The 25,278-nt window shown below is 31.8% G+C and overlaps 1 protein-coding gene across 1 annotated transcript; it reads right to left on the minus strand.

Moving 5' to 3' along the window:
- Window positions 1-1,094: 1,094 nt before the first annotated feature.
- LOC149078765 (calcineurin subunit B type 2-like) lies at window positions 1,095-22,051 on the minus strand. Its single transcript, XM_089240875.1, has 6 exons — window positions 21,846-22,051; window positions 19,279-19,318; window positions 17,046-17,222; window positions 13,515-13,574; window positions 12,219-12,403; window positions 1,095-7,647 (listed from the first exon to the last, which is right to left on the minus strand). The coding sequence occupies exons 1-6, from the start codon at window positions 21,846-21,848 to the stop codon at window positions 7,600-7,602; spliced, it is 513 nt and encodes a 170-aa protein (XP_089097001.1). The 5' UTR covers window positions 21,849-22,051; the 3' UTR covers window positions 1,095-7,599.
- Between the last annotated feature and the right edge of the window lie 3,227 nt (window positions 22,052-25,278).

A 25,278-nucleotide genomic window follows, 5' to 3' on the forward strand; every position in this document is an offset into this window, starting at 1 on the left:
TAGTTGGAAGTAACATCTTCTCATGCTTACATTCAAAAATTATAGTACAGGAAAACCCATCATAATGGACATCCTTCAGATGCGGTCATCCCTCTTTTACGGCCAAATGATATTCTCTCCCCTTGAATCTATCTTCCTTTCGTCCTTTTCTATCAGCCACCTCGTTGGGCATTTTGCCTGTTGTGGCGTTGTATTTGTATTTGTATAATAAGAGTTACACCCCCATTCATTTAACACCCCCTGATTAACGGTCACTCCTCTTTTCGGACGAATTTTGTCGTCCCGCTGGTGACCGCAAAAGAGAGGTTTCACTGTACAAGATCTCATCATGCAGGCCACGATGAATATAAGACCGCAAACCATGCCCTCATGGGTCAACATGGTCCTGGTTCTATGGATAGCTCAGCTGTAGATTGTGTGTGTGTGTGAAAGTAGTCATTTCTCCCCCCCCCCCACTATATTTCACTCAAAAGCTTTATTTATTCTGAGGTTTCTGTGGCCTCCTTCATCACTTACCGTGGTTCCTCTTCTATCTGAATCAGTCCATTAAGTCCGTAAAATAACTGAATCCAATTCTTTAAAAGCACTTCAGTTAATTAAGCAATTAAAAGGGTTTTAATTAATTAAAGGGTTGAAATTAATAAATAAAATGATTTTATTAGTTAATCAAAAAATAATTATCACAATTAAAAAGTAATTGGTTGTTTGCTGATTATTTATTATCTCATGAACAAGTAAACTAATGCAGATGGGGCCGTAGACTCATCGAAATTTGATTCACCAGGCCATGATTTCAAAAAGATTGAGAACCCACTGTATTAGTGGATGATAAAAATCAATCTAATGGAAATACTTTGAAGCCGAATTTATATAACATTAAGCTAAATAAAATGAGTGGTCGAGATGGTCTTCCCATTGATGACTAAAAAAAAAACACTAGAAATCTATCAAAAACCACATTAAAATACTCTCAAATCATTTATGTTAGTTCAAAATTCTATGCCACTCATAGCTATATCCTAGGACATGGGTTTTGACACTTGAGTGTCGAAAAATACTCCTGGTACTACAACAGAAAACATGTACATCTGAAATAAGAAATTCCTCTCCTGTTTTGAGATTGACAGTTTATTCACACAATAAACAAATTACACAAAAAGGATTTTAAGCATCAACAACTGAACATCAACCAAATTTTTCTTTTCCTATATAAGTACTGTTACTTCAATAAACAATCCTACAGCTTGTAAATATATGCAGATCATTTGATTTGAACATTAAAAAAAAAAAATCAGTATTTACACAAATGAGGCCAGGTAATGAAGCAACACAGCTCTCCACAAAAGTTAATGTTTGCACGTATATGAAGTGCACTAGGTAAAACAAGTGAAATTCACATGAACCATAATAATAGTAATTAAAGCCGGATGTCCCAATCAGGGTGAACTGAATGACAAATGGCTATTCCCAGCAAAATAAAAGGCAAAAGTATTCCACAAACGAACAAAAAATAAATAAAAAATAAAACATACCATTTAAACACATTAAAAATGTCAAAAACTGTCTTTGGCCGAATATTAAATACCTGATTACATCACTACATAGATGAGTAGTTTGTGGTAAAATTTCAGCAGATCTCAAAATGAATTCTACAATGAATCACAAAAATTTTGAAGGTCTTAAAAGATTAAAGTTGTCTATAAACTAGTTTTTTTTGTTTCATACTTTCTTTAGAGATGTGTCCCTTGTTGATATGTTTTGGACACAACATTGGACAATTTTCTCAATGGAGAGACTTTTTTAAATATTTATTCAACAAACAGGCCCAGGGAGAGAAACCATAAAACATATGACACATTAAAATGGAAATATGCACAAAACATGTAGCTTGAAAAAAAAGCATGCCATGAAAATCAAATAATATGTAATTGATAATGTAATAAATATAGTGCCAATTTCACCAATTAAGAGTTAAGAAATGATAGAGGGCATGTCATTGGGCGATGAAACAATTGTTTGTAGATGTGTAAATTAAAACTAAATTGAATTTGTCAAACTTTTGACTGTCGAACGTGCGAACCATTTAAATGCCTATAAGACACCAAATAAGTACGAAATAAAAGAGAAAAATTGTTTTGAAGCAGAGCATGTAATCTATTAAAAATTTCAGAGCTTAATAAAAAAATTTAAGCTTAAACAAATTATGATTGATGTATACATCAGAAAATCATTTTATGAAGTTATTACTTTGAACAATCAGGCTCTACTGATTTCCTAACAGTAAAATCTTACTGTATTTTATTATAAACCACATGCCTTGCAAGCAAATACATATTCAGGAAAAAAAATGCTATCATAATAATAAATAATAATATATAGTTTTAAAAAATTATCTTTCTCTACCAAAAAAAAAGAATAAATAAGTAACAATTAAAAGCCAGCTGGTCATAGTAATTATCATTATTCAGTGAATAGTGTCAATCCAATGTCTACTGAAAGTAATATCTGAACCAGTATTAAAAAAATGAGATCTTTAACATATAAAGCATTGCATTATAAGGTACATCTAACTTACAAAAAAAAAATAGTCTACACAATTTTTTACATGACATATGGCTACGCTAATAAAAGAGCATCATCATTGCCCATAGTAGCAGCTAATTCTAGCTAAATGCCAAGTTGTTAATTAAAACTGTAAGGCATAAAGATAATTCAAACATAAAATGCATGCATTTATTAGAATAGATTATCTCACTATAGCCGTTTTGTTAATATATACATATTATCTTAACCCTTCAATTGTGCTAATAGTCAGAGATATATCTTTCTGTATGCACACATGAACAAAAATTTTCCTTGCATTGCAAATCATCAATAAGTAATTCATCAGTAGCCTACTAAGCTCATCATCCACTAACGATGGGAGCAGCTTTGAGTGTTAAATCATTTTCAGTGAACTTAATCAAAGCCACTGTGGTCAGCAAAAAAATAATGATGACAGGATACACAAGACCGGGGGAAAAAAACCACTTCATTCATTATTTTGCATGAATAAATTAAGGCCTCCATAAAAATATTTGTGAAACATTTCTCATTAAAATAATAACAATTATAAACACCAGGATGGAACTAACATCTATAGCTTCTAAAAAACTCTGCTTTGTTTCATCGAATGCAGAGATATGTGGAAAAAGAAAGGCACTAGTAAAAGAGCAAATTAAATTTATGACTTGTTTGCTAACCTCCACTGTTTTGATTGTTATCAATGATCCACATTTAAATGCACCAAAATAGAAGCTCTAACCTGAGGTAACACCAGATTTAGATAAATAAATAATCACATATCACTAAGAGAACGAAATTCCACAGTTTCACAGAAACACTCATAGCAGAATGGGTCTGCAAGTCTCAAGCGATAAACATGAAAAATTCATTGGGAATGAGAATTCACGAATTCCAATATAAGATAGAGCTTCTTGATTTAATATATGTCACTTTTAATTATAACACACTAAAGATATTGATAATCGTTTTTGAAAATTTAATAGCATACAAGCATGCTCCCATAAAATACTCATGATGTCTTTGAATTATCATGAAAATAATATACAAAAACCTATGTATTCTTAGATTTAGTTTGATTTGATTCTTCTACCTTGATTAAATCTTACCTCAACAAATATCGTTCAGTGTGAAAATGAATATAGTTTTTTCTTTCCCATGCATTATGTTGAAGCACAACAATATGGATATTGATGTAAAACTCTTTCTAACGTGTGAATTACAACACATTGATACATGCAGGAACGTGTGCTCTGAGTGTATGTGCAGCACTAACATATTTGTGTTGTCAGCGTTGTGCTCATTTCATGTTTTGCTGATGCTGAAATCCAGCTTCCGTACTTTGGAAATGAAGATGGTAAATGCTTGAATTCTCATGTCATGCAAGTATTTTGTTGAAGATTAAAAATAAATAAATTCTCTCTGGCTTTTTTCAAATGAGAGACGAGCTTGTGTTTGTGCCTCAAAGTTGGAAAATTGCAGAAAACCATAGACAAAGCAGCTTCAATTATTTTATGGGAAAAAAATATTTTTGTTAGTTGATTAATTATTATTATAAGCAACAAGAAATCTATATTAAAAACAAATCAGGCTAATTATAAAGGAGTTTATGTAACAAACACATACAAATAATTATAAATAGGAGTTACAATTTCTTTATATTCATGGAGAGTGGAGCATTTACCCTAAACCCCATGATTTTTTGGGGCCCCCCAAAAAAAAATTAGTCACTAACATCTTTGACCTGACTCACTTAATTCATACTTTGCTCAGGGTCCCCCCCACCCCCATGTTTGAGTCGGGATATGATTTTATCCAAAAAATATTTCTAGTTCGCATTTTATTCATCTATTTTAAAGTAAAAGACTCTGTATTTCCATTCGATATAGTGATATGGCCAGAGTTGGTGTTTGGTGAAGTAGCATGTATTCTTTTTAAACAAGAGTTTCTTTGCAATTTTTTTGCTGCATCATCATAATTTTATACGCAAGAGGAACAATTTAAACAGAGGACAGTTCACAGCCATTTATGAATGGATTTTCTACCATGACTTTCTCAGAGAGATTGGTACACTAACCTCTTGGTTTGGAGGTATCCTGTGATAATGGTGCACTGTGCGGGTGTCTTAGAATCATCTATCTTCCAGAAGAAACATTTTGAAATGATTAAAACCATTCTCATTAATTAACAAAAATTAAGTAAACTATAATTTGATAAGCAATTAGCTTGATAACAATGTCGTAGACAATGTGAAACCAAATCTATAAATATAAAATTTATTTTCTGTGTGTGTCTGTGTGCGTGTTCTCTATACAAACCCATGATTTTTGACCGATCACCACCAAATTTTGCATACATACAAAACAGGGCCTGACTTGAACAATAGGCTGCTTTAAAAGTTTGTCAGAGCTGGGCAAATGTGCCCGAAATAGGAAAAAACTGTCGGGAAACAATTTTTGGAATGTTTACTTTGGTTTCTGTGGTTCCCAAACAATATATTTCAGACACGTTTATCCCTTTACAATGGTTTGTTACTTCTTCAATGCCCCCAGTATACTGAGGAAACCCGGACAGCACTGCGTACTATAGCTAGTGAGGTTATAAAAAATAGTAACCAATTATAGTTTTAAAAAAATTGCGCTTAAAAAAAATTATTGCAAGTAAAACTTACATGGAGTCTGCAAACTTATGGAGGAATTCACATGATGCTCACTTTATATGTATTAAAAGTAAAAAAAACTTACAACTTCCAAGAAAAATTCACCATAATTATTAGAATATATATCAACAAGATTTTTTTTTAAGGTAAGAAAAAAAAGTTTCAACTTTATGCTCACAGACCCATTCTTTCGAGTTCTTCTGTGCTGAATGTGTTGTTGGAATTTTAAAAAATTTCATATGCATTTTCTTATTTACGGAATTTCCCATGAAATTATGAGCATCAATCAATAGCATACTGTTTCCTCCACAAATATGCAGTCGTTGTACAATGACAAATATTCAACAATGCCAGCTAAAAAAGTATAACAATATCATTGTTATACAAAAGTATATCATTGATTACAATATCTGATGCTTCCGGTTCATAAAAACTCATGCCATCATGCAAAGAACCGATTCTTTTTTTCCAATTAAACATTTTATGAGAACCAGATGTAAAATTATATTTGTGAATACACAAAATTATAATACAAATAAACTGACAACATCAAACGTGGTATTATTTGTAGCATTTCCACACAAAGAATAACAGTCAAAATAAATAAACTTCAACTCATTAATATTCATGCAAATGTATATTGAACATTTGAAGAAAAACATTCTCTTGAAACAGAATTTACCATTTGCTTTAAAATTTATTCTTCAAAATAATTATAAATAGTTTTTTGCCAAATAATTTTAAAATTTCTTTTTGATAACCACAGCCTAGAAATTAATCTAGTATCATTAAAGAATTTCAATGTTCAATGTGCCTACTGGTTCTTGTGACAAATCTCATTTTACATTTTCAAATTACAGATGTCAATACATTCTGATGAAGCGTTACCAACTCCACATGAACACTGTAAAAAAACTGGGTAAAAAATTTTTTAAATTCAAACTATTGTATTTAGTTGGATGAAACAAATTGTAAAAAAATTCAAAGCCCTCATTTCAAACATCTACCATGTGAGGAAAATTACACATTCTTCAATCTTAAAATTCTGAAAGCTTTTCCCTAGGCCAAAAAAAAAATTACTACAAATATTTGAAAGATTTTTCAAGTATAACAGTAATAAAACATCCAACTTCCAAATGTGCAAGTATGAAATGCAGAATAGGGAATTTTTTTAAACAAACATATTTGGCATTTTTCGAGCAAGAAGATGGCATTGAGTATTGCAATATTTCAGTTTTACTAATGCATAAAAGATACATAATATCGTTTCTTTTAGTAAAAGTTAGGTCACATAAATTTTAGGGTTCGATAAACTGAATTATGTGACTCTTACTCTTTTCAGATATACACTGAAAAACACATAAAGCATACATGTTCATGACATAGATCACAGAGAACCTCTATAAAATTATAACAGTTTTATTGCACAGGAACACCAAATAGTATCAGAATAAATGCAATCTATTCCTAATTCTGAGCTTTTTCCTCTAAAAAAAATTACTATTTTGGGTCACGATTTTACACCACAAACTGGAATACCGGATTCACATTCACAGAGAAATAAATGCCCATGCCTTGAAAATAGCAACACTGGTAGGATACTAATCAAGTTAATCATCCTTTTCTAAGATGGAGTCACAAGTAGAAATAAATGGTTTTTACTGATTTTTTGACATAGAAGGTTAAAGAATATGAATTCTCACACATAGTAAGAAAGCATTTTCTCAAAAACATGGGTTGCACATGCTCAATGAAAACTTCCAAATGTCACAGTATTGGATGAAATCCATTGCAATAATTTCCATGTTATTCCTCTAATACAAAACAATAAAAAATAATTTATACATACATATACACATATTATGTATAATTTATGCAAACCACACATTTATTAGAGCATTAAATTTCCACTGCTATAAAAATTAAAGATACACTCCTAAAAACTAACCATCCTTTTTTCTCCCCTTATTTAGAGACACCAACAGCAAAACTACTGTAAAAAACCCCCCAGAGGATTCTCTCAGCGATAACAAAAACATTTTTCTTAACAGACAACAGGGACATACAAAGGTAAAATAAAACATTGCAAAGCTTCCACACGGGGAATTTTTTTTTATAATGTTATAAAATTATTATTCAAAGTTATGTGGCAGAACACTGATATTTCTATGTAGAAATAAATCAATACTTTTATCCTGACAACCAAATACCAAGATGCACACTGACTGATGGACATGTAGGATAACAGCTTGGCAAAGCTACTTTGTATAGGAAGCTGAAATGTTGTTTATATATATATTTATTTATATATGTATTTATATTTAATATATTGATGAGTTCTCTCATAAATGACAAACAGTTTGAACACATGAATACTTCTAAACATCCACCACCATCTTCTTATGGATATCCGTATTGCCAACAATCTGAAAATGAAAAAGTATTTTGAGAAATAAAATAGAGGATAAAATTCACACTACATACCTGAGATCGCAGATTTAACAAATTAAAAAAAAATGTAATTCCACAAAAAATTCATGAAGGAAGGTTGTTTATGTCAGATCTTATACTAGAAATATATAAAAGGTATTTTGCAGGATACAAACTGAAAATCAACAGTAAAAAATATAAGTTTATTTGCCATCAGCAGGAATTATCATACATATAATTAACGTGCAAAACATAAATACAGTCAAACTCTGATTTAACCACCATCATTTTTATTGCAGAATTTTGAAGTCATAATAAGATTGTTGCTATATTGGACAGGGTTTTTAAACTTTTTCCAGCGGGGGAGGGGGGGGGGCAAAGCACAAGTACTCAATGTATGTACATATATATACAATTTTTAGTGTATTTTCAAAAGTCGGGGGGGGGGGGCGGCCCCCATAAATGACGGGTGGGCCTGATATTGGATCACATTTAGAACTCATTGTAATCCCTGTATACAAAAGATTTGTTCATAGAAGATTTAACTGGGTAAAAGAAACTGTAGATTCAGATCTGGGTCTAAATAAGGATTTAATTTTATATCAAAAGAAAAATTTAAAAAGTTACAATCATTGTTCAATGTTTAAGGAATGATTATAAACGTTTGCATAAATAATAATACAAGATGTCCAAATTAAATGCTTTTAATTTCCAACAATGATTAAAAATCAGTTAAATATCACATGGGGTGATGATATTAGAAAAATTTGGCTGCAGAGCTCTGCAAATTAGATGACAAATTTTCTGAAAATATCATTACGTATGCTGCCATTGTTACAAGCAAACAAAAAGAAAAATAGAAAAATGGTGTCACCATAGACGAAGGTGCAAATTGTTTTGAGGATATGTCAGCTCTCTGAATCTGAATGGTGAACCTGATTTCCACTCCAGGATCACTTTTTGAGATGAGGCAACATTCCATTTGTCCAACAGGATTAATAAGCACAATTGACAAAATGATTTCAGAAATCCCCATGCAATTTTAACAACCTCAAAATCAATGTGTGGTGTGCATTTTCACATGATATGGCCATTTAGACCTTTTCATCCGGGCAATAAAAAGAGCACATATGAAAGTGTACTGATTTTTTATAAAAACTTTTTGAGTGTTGAGTGTTGCTTTTGATTTACATATTTTTCTCATTATTTTAATCTTCTTGTAAAGTGTAGGAACTGATTAAAAACAGGGACATTTGATCCAGCCACCCTGTTGTCTTTTTGCAGCCCATATATATATCTTCCAAAATCATGGGCAGCCAAGAACAGCAGTTGTATATATTTTTTGGAAAGGATTTTAATTGCAAAATTTGTTGAAATAACTGAGTTATAAATACTTTCATTCAAAATTATTTTATTTTTCATTATTTCCAGTTTTAAATGTTTCTTTTATTAAATATTTTTAATATCTTCAAATTTACTTTGTTTCTCATTTTTGTTAAGCTTTTATAGTTTTCACAATTTTGGTTTGTTATTTTTTTTTTTGTGTGATAATAAGATGTATAAATGTACATATGATAAGAAAATGTAACATCAATTTCATATTATTTGGATAATATTGGTGATTTTTTGTTTACATTTCAGTTATTTTTTTCGTCCTAAATGTTTTTCATTATTCATAATGTTTGTGAAAAAGAGTATTTTAGCCAAAAAATATTTTAAAACTTTGTTTTAAACTTTTTTGACTACTGGTTCAATTTAGGGAACTGGTGGTCCAAATCAAGAAATCTGTTTCCTAAATTGAACAGATTTTCCCTTTTTTGGTTCCATGATATAATTTGGAAATAAAATTAAATATAAAAATTATATACATTAAAATCTCCCAACAATGGCCACTAACGGGGCACTGAAAATGTGGACGCTATTCGGAGGTGGGCATTATTGGAAAAAAAAACAACTAAAATTTGTGATCCACGTATTTAGCATGTGAAATGACAATCCATTTTGTAACTGATTGCGATATAATTATATAATTGATAATATTAAAATATATGATTATATTTTGATTATATTAAAATATATGATTATATTTCGATTATATTAAAATATATGATTATATTTTGATTATATTAAAATATATGATTATATTTTGATTATATTAAAATATATGATTATATTTTGATTATATTAAAATATATGATTATATTTTGATTATATTAAAATATATGATTATATTTTGATTATATTAAAATATATGATTATATTTTGATAATATTATAATTACCAATTAATCGATCTACAGCGCTATTATGACATTCTGAAATTCAGGCTTGCAGTGCTCAGATAGATCACAACAAGCAGGAAAAACTGATATGGGCCAAGATGGTGTACCAGCAACACCAAATAGTTCTTTGTTCACACTGGACATTCATCTCGACCAGTGTTCCCTAAAGTAGGCAATATCGCCCCGGGACAATGGAATGATCTAAGGGGGCAGTAGAAGCTATGGGTTTAGTATAGGATCCTATGGGTTGGCTTCAGTTGGGGGCGATGAGAACAAAAAAATTTTGAAGGGGGAGATGGAACAAAAAGTTTGAGAAACTAACTAGGCCTTTCCTGGGTGTTCCTGAGTCCAATCCGATAGCTGAAGACATAGGCGCTGACATACGTTCTTGCTGAAGAAAAGATTGCCACATCCCTCTCAAAAAAAAATTTTCCTGGACATTTCTATTCCTATTTGTGAGCACCATTTCTTTTGGATGGAACCATCCCTTGGACTAGGGAATGAAGAACTATGAACTATGAAGAACTCTATGAACTAGGATATTCCTCTAGTCATTAGAGTGCTGACAACAGGTCTCTTCTGTTGTTCCATATTATTTCTTCAAGATTTTTTCCTCTACACTACCTTTAATATACCCATCTAGCATTTGTACCCTAGAAAAAAAAGCATACACAAACTTTTTCTTCTCATAAAGTTTGGGGAGCAGGAAAATTCCTTGAAAATTATTTTGCTCATAGCAATATGCGTATTTTTTCCCCGACTCCATGTCCAAAGTGCCGCTATTCAGAAATCATTGTTCGGAGGTTTCCTGTAATGTTAAGTCTATGGGACATGTTTAGCTCCAACAAAATATGGAGATTACTGTTATTATAGGAGGTGGCCGTTAGAGGAAGTTTTACTGTAACTATATTTTCAAATATAAATGTTGTACTTATCATCCTACTTAATTTGATAATTTTTGGCCAAATAGTTTGACAGTAATTGAGCAAAATGTCCGAAGTGGTCGAATATTGCCAACTTTCCCCATATAAGAAAGTAAAATATTTCATAGTACATTGATCACTAAAGGAAATGTGAGAAAGTGATATTTTGCTGGAGGTGGGAGTATGTGAATCAAAGCTCACATTGTGGGTGCAACCAAGTAAAAATGTTGGGAACTACTAGTTTGCAGTAATTCAAAATAATGATTATCAACACTATAATATAGAAACTGATAAACCTAAAGTGATTGCAGTAGAACCTTAATTATCTGACACAATTTTAGCAAGCCTAGGTTGGAAAACAAAACTTCTAGATAATCAAACAATCATCAATTTAAAGGTCCAGCATACTGATTATAATCAAATATAAATAAGTACAAATACCTTCATTGCATTCAAAAGAGATATTGAACATTTTTGGTCCTCTGCTTTGGAAATGTAGAAAAATGTTTAAGCAACATTATTTCTGAAAAACCATAATACTGTTGCCATTTCCATACAAGCAATGTTTTTAAAGAAATACTCTAAAGCATTGAAATTGTTGCCTATTTGCAATTGTGAAGTATTTTTGTGTTTATTAGCATTTTTAAATTTCATCTGTAAGTGAATTCTTGACTTTGGTAATAATTTCAATGTCAGTAAACAAAGTTCCATTTAAATAAGGGTCAGCTTATCAAGTTTCTGGTATCCGGAGTTATATGTTAAGAAAATTTCTTCTATGTACGTAATTCTTCTGTTTTTGTTATTTAAGAAATTTCCGGATGCACCCATACTTCGTGAATGCTTCAATAATCTCACAGAGATGTGAAGTGGGTTGCATCAGGCACTTCAATGTTCAATGCACAAGTAAAAAAATTTGTAAGTGTAGCAACTGCAACAGCTTATATTGTAATAAAATGAGTAATATAATTTTTTATTCTGTTCAAATACGAATAATGAAGCTATTCTTTTCAAGCATTCAATATAATGATCATCCAATATAATTATCGCTTTCTGTCGAATGAGTAAGGTCCTTAGGTAATAAATTTTGACTGTATTATGAAAACTTTCAGGAGGAAAACATGCAAAAAGAAAAAAAATGTTTCAAGACAAGTTTTACCAATAATACAACAAGAATCTCATGAAAATGATTGCAGCCATAATTATTATCAATCAAAACATTAACACTATTCTTCTTGAAATTTTTTTTGCCAATCCACTTTTATTAGTTCTAAGTAAATCATTGACATTAACTACTTTTGTGAAAGTAGATAATATCATTGTGCAAGAAAAATATTAAAAAAAAAACACAGATTGGTTCACTCACATCACAAAATTCTTCAAAAGAGATTCTTCCATCACCATCTTTGTCAGCAAACAAGATGGTTTTGTCGACTATCTGCTGCAGTTGCGTATCTTTCAAGTTATTTCCGACCATCATTTTTAGGACTTGGAACAATTCTCCATTTGAGATGTAGCCATCATTGTCTATGTCATAGATACGGAAGGCAACTGAAAAAAAAAATTTAACATAATAGTACTTTCATAACAATCAGAAAAAATTATAGGTCAAACAAAACAAAGTAATTAGAAGTAATAGAGCAGGAGACTTTTAAGAGACTTTTGCTAGTGTAGCTTCTGACATTTTTGATTTGTTAGAATAAAAATCATATCGATTGGTTAATTTTACTTTGGAATTACTGGTGGAATATTATTATTAATTTTTTTTGCATCTCTTTGGATTCAGGTAGGAATAATAATATTTCACCATTAACCGAATAAAAGATATTTCTTCTGACTTCTTTATCCTAGAATAACTTGCGAATCCTAGAACAGTACTTCCAACTGGAAAATTATCCAAATAGCGTGTAGACCTCAGATGCGCCATTCATATTGCAAGGGGTTCTATAGTTATTAAAATAAAAAAAATTTACTTTTTATTTGGTCACCCTGTCCTAAAAAAATCCAATAAGAAAATTGTTGCCCCGTCTTTCCTGTGCCCACCAAAAAAAAAATTGCTATGTTTCTAAGAGCAGTATTCACTGAGATATCTGAATTCCAAATTAACTGAAAATGAGGGAAGGAACAGCATATGAACTATAAAATGAGTTTGCCTATTAGTTTATGTGGTTCTTTCCCTCATTTTCAGAGATTTTCAAATTCAAATTTGTAGGTGAATATAGCACTAATGCTTTTAATTTACTTGTAATTAAAAGCATAGATTTTTTTTTTCTTCAGTTGGACTCAGGAGAGACAGGGCAACAACTTTCAAATCGGGTTTCTTGGGCCAAGGTGACTAGATAAAACGTAAAAAAAAAATTTATAACTATACAATCCCTTGCAATATGAATGGCATCTGAGATCTACATATTATTTGGGTACTTTTTTCAATTGAAGTATGACTCTCTAGGAATAACGATTTGAGAGTAATTCCAGGATAAAGGGACTTCCGTATTCACCCTGTATGCCTAACTCGGGTTAAAAAAAATAATTTCAATCATGTCAAGTTCTCTGTCAAAAGATATGTAAAAAATATGCATTGTTACATCATTAGAAAACCCAATAAATGGAAAGTTAGGATGATCACATGTCACATGGTATAGCAGGTACAAAATAAACTTACACCTCAATTTAGATTCCTTGTCCCCCTTCACACTAAACTGAGAAACTCCTTCAATGAACTCTATGAATTAAAAAACAGAATATTAACTTCAAAACCAACAAATAAACACATAATAACAGTAATACAAAGTATGCAGCTTTTTTGGTGGATAAAATATACCCTGGCAAGTGTGTGCTCCCCCGCCCAGGGGTTTGTCCAGACTTCTTGGTAGGATCCCTCTTCATGAAAATGAAGATGGATCCATAATTTTGCGAAAAGTATGTAATTTTGTGGGGAATAAAATAAATCTAGTTACTCAAATGTATAGTATCGTAAATTTTATTTTCCTGAAGGGTCTGTTTCTCAGATTCAAAACTTTGTAAAAGGTCCAAAAAAATAACCAACACGGGTTCAAGTGGCCACTAAACCACACAAGCAACTCGTCCATGTTCCTCTGCAGAACTTCTAACGAATTGGTACATGTTGGAATGTGCATGTATGTGTTGTGAACCTAACGTGAAGCTCATTTCTGTGTAATTCTTGTTATAGTGCTGCCATCTGCCATCTGTTTTTCGAATTATGAGTGAAGTGATTGAAGATTTTATCATTGTAGGCCTATTGATCTCTGTGGCGAGACTTTTTATTTAATGAGAAGATCGGCTCATATTTGCGCCTCGAAGTTGGGGCAGGGAGCCCAGTTGGCTGGGCAAACTCCTAATTCCTGTTAAGTAGTAACATAACAAATTCAAGTCTTTACCCATCTTTACTTCAAGACATAGGAGCCAGATGGCAGCGCCAGTAAGAGCATAATAAGCACAACTCTTCAACATAAATACATTAGTCACACATACAGGGTAATTCCCCTTGCCGCATTTTATTGGAGAACCATTGATATAAGAGGCATACAATTAAAATCTTCAATCATTACACTTTACTCATAGTTCGAAAAATAGGTGGCAGATGGCAGCACTATAACAAGAATTACACAGAAAAAAGCTTCTCGTTAGGTTCACAACATGTACATGCACATTCCAACTAGAAAGAGTATCCAAATAACATGTAAAACTCAGATATGTTTGTCATGTTGTCAACTCAGTCATGTTGCAAGAGGTTGTACTAAATTATAAAAATTTATTTTTATAGATCTTAAAAACCCAGTTAGAAAGTTGTTGAACTATCTCTCCCGAGGCCAACAAAGAAAATTCCCTATTTCTAAGTGCAATATTTACTGAGATACAGTAGCTGTCACTTGCAAGAATCAGGTTTGGTGGAGTCATTTTGATTCTTATAAGCAGTTGATTATAATATACAGAAATTTTTTCTTTTGCTTCTTCAGTTACCACTGGAGTAAGCAAGGGGTGGGAGGGCTGTTAGGCAAGATTATGATGTTTTCACGGTAAAAACCGAAAAAAAAGTATCAATTTCTTATTGAATATTTTAATTTTTTAAATTAGTTTAAATATATCATGAACAATGACACATCTGACTACGTATTGAAGAGACTTTACTACTACTGTACCTATTGTCATGGTCCGCACAATGGTGGGGCTGACAAGGGAAGGCCCTCCAGGGCTTCAGACCTCGGGATCATGGGCGGAGATATGGGGGGAGCCCCCCCCCCCCCCAGCATCAAAGGTGGAGTCGACTGATCTAATGTATATATGTATATATGAGCTGACATCATCATCATCATCATCATCCTGCCCCCCAGCAATAATGACCTTGGCCCCCCCCCCCCAGACTTCCAAGTCAATCTTTGCCTATGCTCGGGATGATTCTCATTTTTTGTGTTTTCTTGCTGTAATTTTACTCATGGGGGGGGGGGGGGATGGCATTGAAAAATCTGGCCAAGGAACCCACCAAAGATTCCAGCCTAAGAGCCTCGCTCCAGGATATGGGGCCATGCCTATTGTCAGAGCACATGACTCTACATCAGAGGTTCCTAAACTTTTTGTCCCATCACTCACTTCAGCATTTTTTGATCATCATTCCTCAACCAACTCAAGCCAACCCATAGGGTCCTACACGTCCCCAACACATAGAGTATGTTATACCTGTTCTATCACCCCCAGAGGTTGATATTGTCAACTGTGAAAAATACAACTTTATTATCACTTCGCTACAAAGCTATATTCCTCACTGTTTGGTGGGGGAGGGGGGAAGGAAAGGCAACGGTCGATATAGGATGGTTTTATTGTGTAAAAGCGACAATAAATAGTCCTCCAACACCAAAAATATTCTACAAGTTCCCACCACTAAGATGAACAGTGACAGTGTTTTTGAGAAAAATATATTTATTTGTTATTCTTATAAGCAGAAATCTGATTCTTACAACCAATGATTTTCCCATGTTAAAGCAGCATTTCATTTTTGTTTTTCAGATTTGATTATTATGAATGGTTGATTCTTATAACCAGTGATTCTTGTAAACCTTGACTACTGTATTTGATTTCAAAAATTGGAGAAAAGCTGGAAAAAACAACATAAACAAGTGAAAGCAACATTGACCATTAGTTTATGAGGTTTCTTTGGCTTCCACAGAGACAGGTTAACAACTTTCTAATTGAGTTTTTGAGGACAGGATGTCTGTATAAGAAGTTTATTCTTATATTAAATAACTATACAACCCTGTGCATCATAAATGATGTATCTGAGTTCTACATGTTATTTGGATACTTTTTCTAATTAAAGTATGCCTCTAGGATCAACAGTTCACCAGTAAAATACTGAAAAGAATTATGGAATTGCCCTGTATGCTCAGAACTTGTATTCTGGATTGTACAGATTCATTAGAAATTCTGCAGAGAAATGTGTACCAGATGCATGTTGGTTAAATATTTCAAAATATAAGTTATATTAATATGATACAAAACAAAAAATGGTAAAACACCCTAACTGAAAGTAAAAACTAATTTTATTCATGATTTAGAGGGAATGACTAATTTTCACTTCAATAGTTGATGCATTAATTTTTTAATACATGATAAAATAACATAGTGCCATGTGTGCTAACTATAGTATAAAATTGGTAAGAGCACTTTCGTCATTTTTCTTTTCATTCTATTGAAAGGGCTGCATTTTGTGTGAGGCATAGATTGATTTTTAAAATCCATTCAAATGATAGTAATTCAACAATATTATCAACACAATTATTAATTTTATCGTCCCACAAATATCACAAGAATACTGTGCTCTACCATTAAGTTTGAGTCAAGGCAAATGTTTTTCTTTTTAAATTTTACTATAATAAAAATTTATTTAATTTTTTCAATGAAAATTTATTTCATTGCGCATTAAATTGAAAACAATTTTTTTTTCATTTTAATCACTTGAGCACATTCCTTTTAACAATGTCTTCTTTCTCTGCCTTGTTAATTAATTTATTTTAAAATGCCAAAGACAATCGCAAAATCTACAAAACACCTTCCAATATATTCACCACATTGTATCAAACAGAAAAAATTGTGGCAAAATATTGATATGTGAACCGATATATAATTTTTGAAAAGGCATGTCAAACATTGTAAATGAAAAAAATAAATAAATAAGAACCTTTGAAATCAACCTCTCCATTGCCATCGGTATCAAATATGTCAATGACCCGCTGGACAAGTGGATTCTGTTGCAGTTCAGGAAGTGACATAAACTCATCTACACTCAGAGATCCAGAATTGTCAAGATCTAATTTTTTGAATCGTTTTCCCAACCTCTTAATCTCATCAGTGTCAACTGGAAAAATAAATGGCAAAACAGTTGTAAAAATTGCATTATGATGAAATAAAATAAAGGAAAACCATTCTTTGAACTTAGTTATTCTAATTATTTTTTTTTGTACAGTAATGAATTCCCTGAAAATAAGATTATTTTGTGTGATTGAGTCACATGTATGTACATGAGTTACTCCAAACATGTTGTACATAGACATTTGAACAAAACTTAAAAATATTAACACTACACGTATATTTTTGATTATGAATTAAATTTCTATGCATATGTGTATTGTGTGTACTGTAAGGATCATGTATTATAATTGTAAAATTAACTACCTTTTTATAATGATAATACAAGCAAATGCTGTAATATCTTTTGAGTTATTTGATTTTTGCCTGTTTTAAGAAAAAAATCAAAGGACAGTATAACAGAATGAAGGAAAAGTCATTCACACATTAGGGAGGAGTGTCCAAATTAAAAATTAAATGTACATGTACATGGGTGATTCTCACGAAATCGGCCTGAGCTGTGTCCAAGCAGTTTTCATTAAATATATTTGACACAGAACATTTTTTTTTTCCCAGTTTCTTTCAAGTTACCACTCTTTTTAGTTTTTTCATCAATGGATTTTTATAAAATATGCTTGAATAAATTTATTGAGGAAATTTCTTTCTCCTGACAGTCCCCAGTCCATTTTTTTGAATTTTAAAATGATAACTTTTCTACCTCAAAATAAAAATATATTCTTATTTTCAATAACATACATTTTTAGGACCAGTATACTTTCATATTTCATTTCTCTTTTTATAATTTTAATATTTTTTTATCACTAGTTTTTGCCAAATGAAAATCTTATTTTTTCTATTTGTGGCATTTTGAAAATATTGGTTCAAGTCCTACAACACCAGTTACCACCTATCAAATTTTGTGTTGAAAAAGCTAAGAGAACAATATAGCCATCACTTGAACCTCTTTTTAAATCTATTAGGATTGTAAATTACCTTACACATTCGGTTTATTCAGGAAAAAAGAGACACAAGTGTGTTTATTAAATGTACTGTAAGGATCATATGGCTACTTTTTTGTGAGAAATATATAATTTTAAATTATTTTCCCTTTACCACATGTTTCACTTTAGGGAATTCTATTATTTCTGAAAAGCATGTGTTTTTTTTCAACATGCTTAGTTTTTGATCAGTGTTGCAAAACATATAAAAATGTCTTTCTGGCATTGGGCAAGCAAAAAGGAAGGTTTGATCATAAGTTAGGGGTGACAAAAACTACAAATATCCAAATTTTTGGTAGCAACATCAAGCTGCAGTAATGTTACATGTAAAGGCTGTGCTTTAAAACAATGCTTCTCATGCTCTAGCGAAATAAACAGAAATTAGAAATCTGTAGTCTAGTCCCCATAAAAATTCCACAAAAAAGTAATGAGAAATATGAATAAAAAATAAATAAAATTGCAATTCGCAAAAAAAACCTGTTCAGAGTATTAGTGCTGTCCAAAATGAACATGTGCAACCAAGGTAGATGGAACATGTTGCGAAAATCAAGCATAAATATCAAGTTGAATACTAAAGTAGGCAAAATGCCATATCAGATTTGCCTAGCTCTTAACATGGTGAAACTTAAATTTATTTTTTTCACCATTCACCATTTTTTTCACCATTTTCATTTTTTTTTTTAATTTTGAACAAACTTAGCTGCTGGCTATATTTTATTTATCAGTAGGTGAAGAATTGTCTCTAAATATATTTTTTTTTTATTGCCATTTATTTTTTATGATTTTTTTTTTAATTTTATGTCCAATTTTGTGAGAATGACCCATATATAACCATTTTTAATAGCTGAGAATGTTAATAAACAAATAATATGATTTTTCAAATACAGGCCAATAAAGTTATGTTCAAATTACATGCATTAATAATAGTGTAGAGCCATCTCAGGTTTGACAATCATTGCTGGATATCTTCAGTTAGAAAATAAGGTTCTAAATTCGAAAGATACTAAAATTATTAGTTCATTCAAAAATTATTCTTTGTGAAGTTGAATTATTAAAAAAAAAACTTACAGTTGGAGCACATCTCCAACGGCAATGAGGTTTCATTTCCCTATGAAAAAACAAATTTCATTATAACAAATTTCAGATAAGAAAAAATGAACATAAATAATTAATTTTCATAATATTAAGGTCCCTAAAAATATCTTTAAAAAAATAGCACAATTGACTTTTTTCTTCTTATTTCTTAGAAGTAATTAAATATATAATTATACTCCTCTATTTCAGATAAATGGAGCATCCTTTTCATATATTAATGAATATCTCAGTATACACAGAGCCGTAAAGAAACTGAAACAATCAGCTTTAGAGCTAATAAAGGGACATAATTCCAACCAGTTAGGGTCTCACCATTGAAAAACTTTGTGTGAATGAGTTTAAATAGACTATATAAATCAAAAACAATCCAACAAAAGTAGCTCACAAATTATTGAATGTTTAGGAAAGATTAGACACATTGCTCACTTAATCCACATACTCTCTCAATGCATACATATATTTTCAAATATGCACATGCAAAGTATAAGAAACATTTTACATTTTCTCTGAGAGGAGGAAATGATAACTAATGTCATGCATTTAATGTTCCAAGGCTTCTCCAAAGTATAAAATCAAAATTTGAATATACAGAGGAGATTCTTCTTCTTCCCCCTTCCCACATTTTGTGTGTCCTCTTTGAAAATGTGATCCTGCGTATACCTTAAGAACGCACAGTTCGGAGTAGTGGTTTATGCATCACGCTTAACTTTTGGACATGAGTGTATACCAAAGAAGTATACTTCAATTTTAATTGCAGTGTCATATTCGCAATTTTTATATAGAAGAATTTAATAAAATCATATGTGATTTGACCATTATCTTTTTTTTTAAACAACTCAAATCATTGGAACCTGAAGTACCACAAAGGACATCCTGCATTGTGGTACAAATGATGAAATAACCTCATTCAAGTTTAAAGTCAAAATTTTAATACAGACATATTGTCTTCCCTTTCTACATGGGAAGAAATTTAGAAAAAAGTAAATTTAATTATACAGATAACAAATTTTAATCAGTTTAAAAAGCATTATTAGTGGTTTTACCATTCATAGTTTAATGACAGCAAAGAAATCATTGTGTGATTATATATCAAATACACTACACTATATATATATATATAAGAGTGCAAACTATATTAACTTGCAGGCCCAATTAAGATTGATAAAATTTCTAAGTTCTTCAAAGAATAATAATAAATGCATGATTCTGTGGATAATCTAACGTGGAAATCCATTTAAGTTTGTTTATTAAAATGATGTAAAAATTATCAAATCACAGTTCATATTTCCAAATCCACTGAAAGGTAGGCTACCTCAAATAAAATCAATAACAAAAGAAAATGGAGTGATATGTAGGCTACCCAGGTAGAGAGAGAGAGAGGATTATATTCCCATTTTAAATGCAGTGTCACATATTCACAATACATAGTTCCTTTATGGATAAAATAATCTAATCTGACATGTCTTTTTTTTTTAATTGCAGAAATCATAGGAGTCTAAAGCTAAGTATCCCATTCTGCATCTTGCATTGTGGGGTAAATGATATTGTGACCTCATTCAAATTTAAAATTTAAATACATACAAAGTTAAAATTTAAATACACACACACATTGTCTTTTTTTTTCTGCTCAAGGAAGGAATTTTAACTAATTTTAGTGAATTTTCAATATATTCAGTTCATATTTTTATATCGAAGCTGTTCCCTACATGTTCTTCTACAGAATTAAAAAAGCTGGTCTTTTTTTTTAATCACTGAAATTATTGTAATCTAGAGCTAAGTATCACAACAGCCATCCTGCATTGCAGTTATAAATGATACCACAACCTTGTTTGCGTTCAGAGCCAAAATTTATACAAACTGTCTTATCTTTTTACACGAGGAAGAAATTTTAAAAAAGTTAAATTTAGTTTGTCAGTCAGATAATTGATTTTTATCTATTTCCTGTATCTGATTAGTGTTTTTACCATTTATAGTTTAAATTGCAGCAAATAAAGCATCAAATGATTAGATATCAAGTTTTGCACTTGAGAGAAAGAGTTCAAATCATCTTAACTTGTGGGCAAGATAAAGATTGAATTTCTAAGTTCTTAAAAAGCACAATAATAATAATGGATGCATATATATATATATAGATAGATATAGATAGATACTTCATATTCTAACATGAAAATTGATTCAGATTTGTTCATTGAAATGATGCAAAAATTCTTAAATCACAGTTCATATTTTCAAATCCACTCTGAGAGGTACCTCAAATAAAATCAATAACAAAAGAAAACACGGTACTATATACCCAGGAAGGATATTCCCGTTTTAAATGCAGTGCCATAATCACAATATGTAGTTCTTATATGGAATTCAATAAGTTTATCTGATCTGACCAGTGTCTTTTTTTTTTAACTACTAAAATCATTAGAATCTAGAGCTAAGTATCACAACAGCCATCCTGCATTGCGGGATAAATGATACCCTGACCTCGCGCGTTCAATGGAATCGCATCGCATCGCTTTAGAGAGATCAGTTCTTTATCTTATACTCACCATTGCTTATCTGGATGCTGGAATTGAGAAGATTATCAGATCGTGATCGACAACAATAACTCTTCGCCTCACCACCGAAGCTATTAAATCAACATTAACAACAACAACGCACTTTTGAGACGACACATATACAAAATGCACATTACGGATTCTTTCTGTCGTTCGGAGACCCCGCTTAGGCGGTAATTTAACGCTGCCGTACTTGGCGACAGAAATAGTTGTTGGCGTGGCGTTTGACAGATTCTCCTCCTTCCCCCCTCCCATTCCCCCCTTTGGCTACGTGCCCGTATGTTGCTGCTGCCGCCGTGTACTTGCTCGCTCAGGGATGAGGAAGATGTGGATGATGATCAAAGTGAAAAAAAAAATAGAAATAAATAAAAAGAATAAAAATGGTAAGGAAAGAAACATTGGGGTAAAAAGAAAAGGTTGACTCTTCCCAATTTCTGAACAATATTTCTTTACTTTCAGTCTTATTTCTCCAGAGATCTAAGCGAAATCTTAGAACTTGTCAATGAAACGCTATTTACGTCTAAGAAAATAAACAAAATTTTTTAAATTGTTCAAAATAAAATTCGAAACAGTCAAGGTAAACATTTGCGAATTACTTACCATTGTATTTTCTTGGGGGGAGATGCTTGTTTTTATTTCTTTCTTTCTACCTAAGCAGTGGAATATTTTGTTTCGATTTTTTCAACTGAATTTTGAACTGACTGCTAAAAATAATTTTAATTGATAATGAGTGATCAATTGATAATTAATAATTTTAATTTTTTAAAAAGTTTTCCCAAGAGTTTTTTCTTTCATGTTTTATTCTTGTTATCTATTAATGCAAATTTTTTTTAAAAACTTTTGCCATATAATGGGTTAAAAACAGTGCTCTTTAACCACTGGTCCACGGAACGCCGTGGGAATACCCTACTGGTTCACGGAACATTTTCCCAAATTATTATTAAAGTCACTACATAATTATGGAGTTCATTCTTCCGGGATGAAAAGGATACTTTGAAATTTCTATTTATGAGAAAAAAATTGTTCTACCCAGGGTCGCAACAAAGGGAGGTGCAGGTAGGTCTGGTGCCCCGGAGGAGGCGGACCAGAGAGGGCACGAATTCGAAACTTTTATCTCTCCTTCAACATTACAAGGGACGCCAAACTGCTTGCCCCCACTGACCAAGAATCTAGTTGCGACCCTGGTCCCATCTCATGTTCATTCCAAAAACAAAACAGAGAAATCGAATGGAAGTTGATGCAGCATTTTATATCACAGAAACAGCGAATATCAAACGTGTGGATCACGTTATTATTAAAAATTATTTAAAAAAATTTTCTTTCACGAAGAAGCAGCGGATGTCACTTCCACTAAAAAACTATAATTTAGCATAACAAAAAGTAATTGCTGAAATTCTGCGGAAAAAATAAAAAGACACCAACCACCGGTATTGCGGCGCAAAAAATTGACACCGGTGTGCAGTATGAAAATAAACAATGTATAGCATCATACCACATATTGTTCATTTTGATGGTGCATATTGGTTTTAAATCAATAACCAGTTTTAATTTTAGAATTATAACTAGAGCCCGGAAGTTAAGGCGCTAAAAACGGCCAAAATAGGTAGGCAAAAAGACACTAAAAATGGGTATTAAAAAAAGCATTAGAATTAATGGGGGAAAAAAAAGTAACGATATTAAGGGTCCGAAATCTGGCTAAAAATGGACTGCTCACTGAATCTACTGTTTCAACGATGTATTATAATAATTGGCGTGGGAATATAAATAAAATAAAGAAAATATATAGAAAAATAGTACGAATATAGAAAGAAAGTCCATGTCAATGAAAATGAAATAAGAAATTTACAATTCGGAATTAGTTCATAATCCCGAGCCAAATAATACAGTCGATCCGACTTATAGCGTTTTTCAAGACAATCATCATGAAAAAACGTTGTAAGTGGGAAGACGTTTTGATTAATTTCAACGAGTATTAGTGAAAGTAGGCCAACGAAAATAAGTTGCATCAAGTGGGAAAACGTACAGCGAGAATTTTATAAGCGGGATCCACTGCATAGAATGACGCCAAAAAAAAAAAAAAAGTGGTTGGAAGTCTCGTCATTCCGGGAATATTAGCGTTAAAGATTGATAATGTACAGTACTAGCTGTAATACCTGGCGCTTACCCGGGTTTTCTTCAATTACTGGGAGGATTGAAAAAATGACAAAAACCATTATAAAGGAATAAAATATTGCACATAATACTGGCAGCATTGAAGAAGTGACAAACCATTATAAAGGCAGATGCGTGTCTGAAACGCATTGCTAGGGAACCACGGTAACCAAAGTAAATATTCCGAAAGTGATTGTTGAGGCCCAGGAACCATTGTTGCCTGACAAATTTTTGCCCATTTCGGGCGTTTGCCCAGCTCTGACGAACTTTTAGCCTAACGTTCAATCCTGGTCCTGTTTCGTATATATGCAAAATTTGGTGACGATCGGTCTAAAATTGTAGATTTGTATAGAAAACACACAGAGACACAGATAATCAATTATATATATATACTAGCTATAATACCCGGCTCTGCCCGGATTTTCTACAATGAGGCTTTGCGGATCACGTGTGATTCCTTTTTCTTTGAGGGACATACAAACCGTGTCTAAGTTAACCAATATGGCGACTTCCTGCGCGAATCATGAAATAAAGAAATCTAGATTCAATGACGTAGAAATGAATATTTTTCCTTTTTTTAAAGGGTCGCTAGGTATTTCGATCCCCCTCGCGAACTTATCCATCTGCCTATTTCTACTTCAAAAAATGCTTAGTTAAAGCTGTGGAATTTCTTCGATGTACTTTACGGACCCATAATTAATTTTAAAACATCCTAAACTACATGAATTTATGCAGTTGAGTATGAAAAGACAATACGGAGACATTAATTTTCATGCTTGAGAAGATATAAATAAAAAGTTTAAATCAATGTTATTTCATGTTTACCCAACCCAAAAAAGTAGGTCCGGCTAATTACTTCATATTTAATCTCCTGGGCTTCGTATATCTCTAAGCGAACTCAATACTTCAAAAATCAAGAATTCAATACAATTAAAATTATTGATGTGGCAGGAAACCCCCCACTAAATTTCCGCATTTATACAGTGAAATTGGTAATTTTAACACTGATTTCTATGGGGATCATCCTTTGCCTGTTCCTCAAAGTGATGCTGATTCTGACGACTTTTGAAAAAGTGACAAACCATTGTAAAGGCATATACACGTCTGAAACTGAAATGCATTGCTAGGGAACCACGGTAACCAAAGTAAACATTGCGAAAGTGATTGTTGAGACACATAAAATAAACAGAATCCAGAAATAAATTTACTATGGGCATCGTTTTTTTGAATGGTTCAGGCTCATAAATGCAGTAGAAACATCGTATTAACCGAT

Source organism: Pholcus phalangioides, unplaced genomic scaffold, assembly GCF_987345545.1.
Source record: "Pholcus phalangioides strain wild (caught in Gottingen) unplaced genomic scaffold, Ppha-v1.0 ptg000013l_1, whole genome shotgun sequence".
Taxonomy (NCBI): domain Eukaryota; kingdom Metazoa; phylum Arthropoda; class Arachnida; order Araneae; family Pholcidae; genus Pholcus; species Pholcus phalangioides.

Excerpts from the sequence above, each read along its gene's own strand:
- LOC149078765 (XM_089240875.1), bottom strand. Across the intron at positions 13,575-17,045 it reads TGGAGAGGTTGATTTCAAAG|AGTTCATTGAAGGAGTTTCT; the intron begins GTTCTTATTTAT and ends TTTAATTCATAG. Across the intron at positions 12,404-13,514 it reads CAAGGAATCTAAATTGAGGT|TTGCCTTCCGTATCTATGAC; the intron begins GTAAGTTTATTT and ends TTTTTTTTTCAG.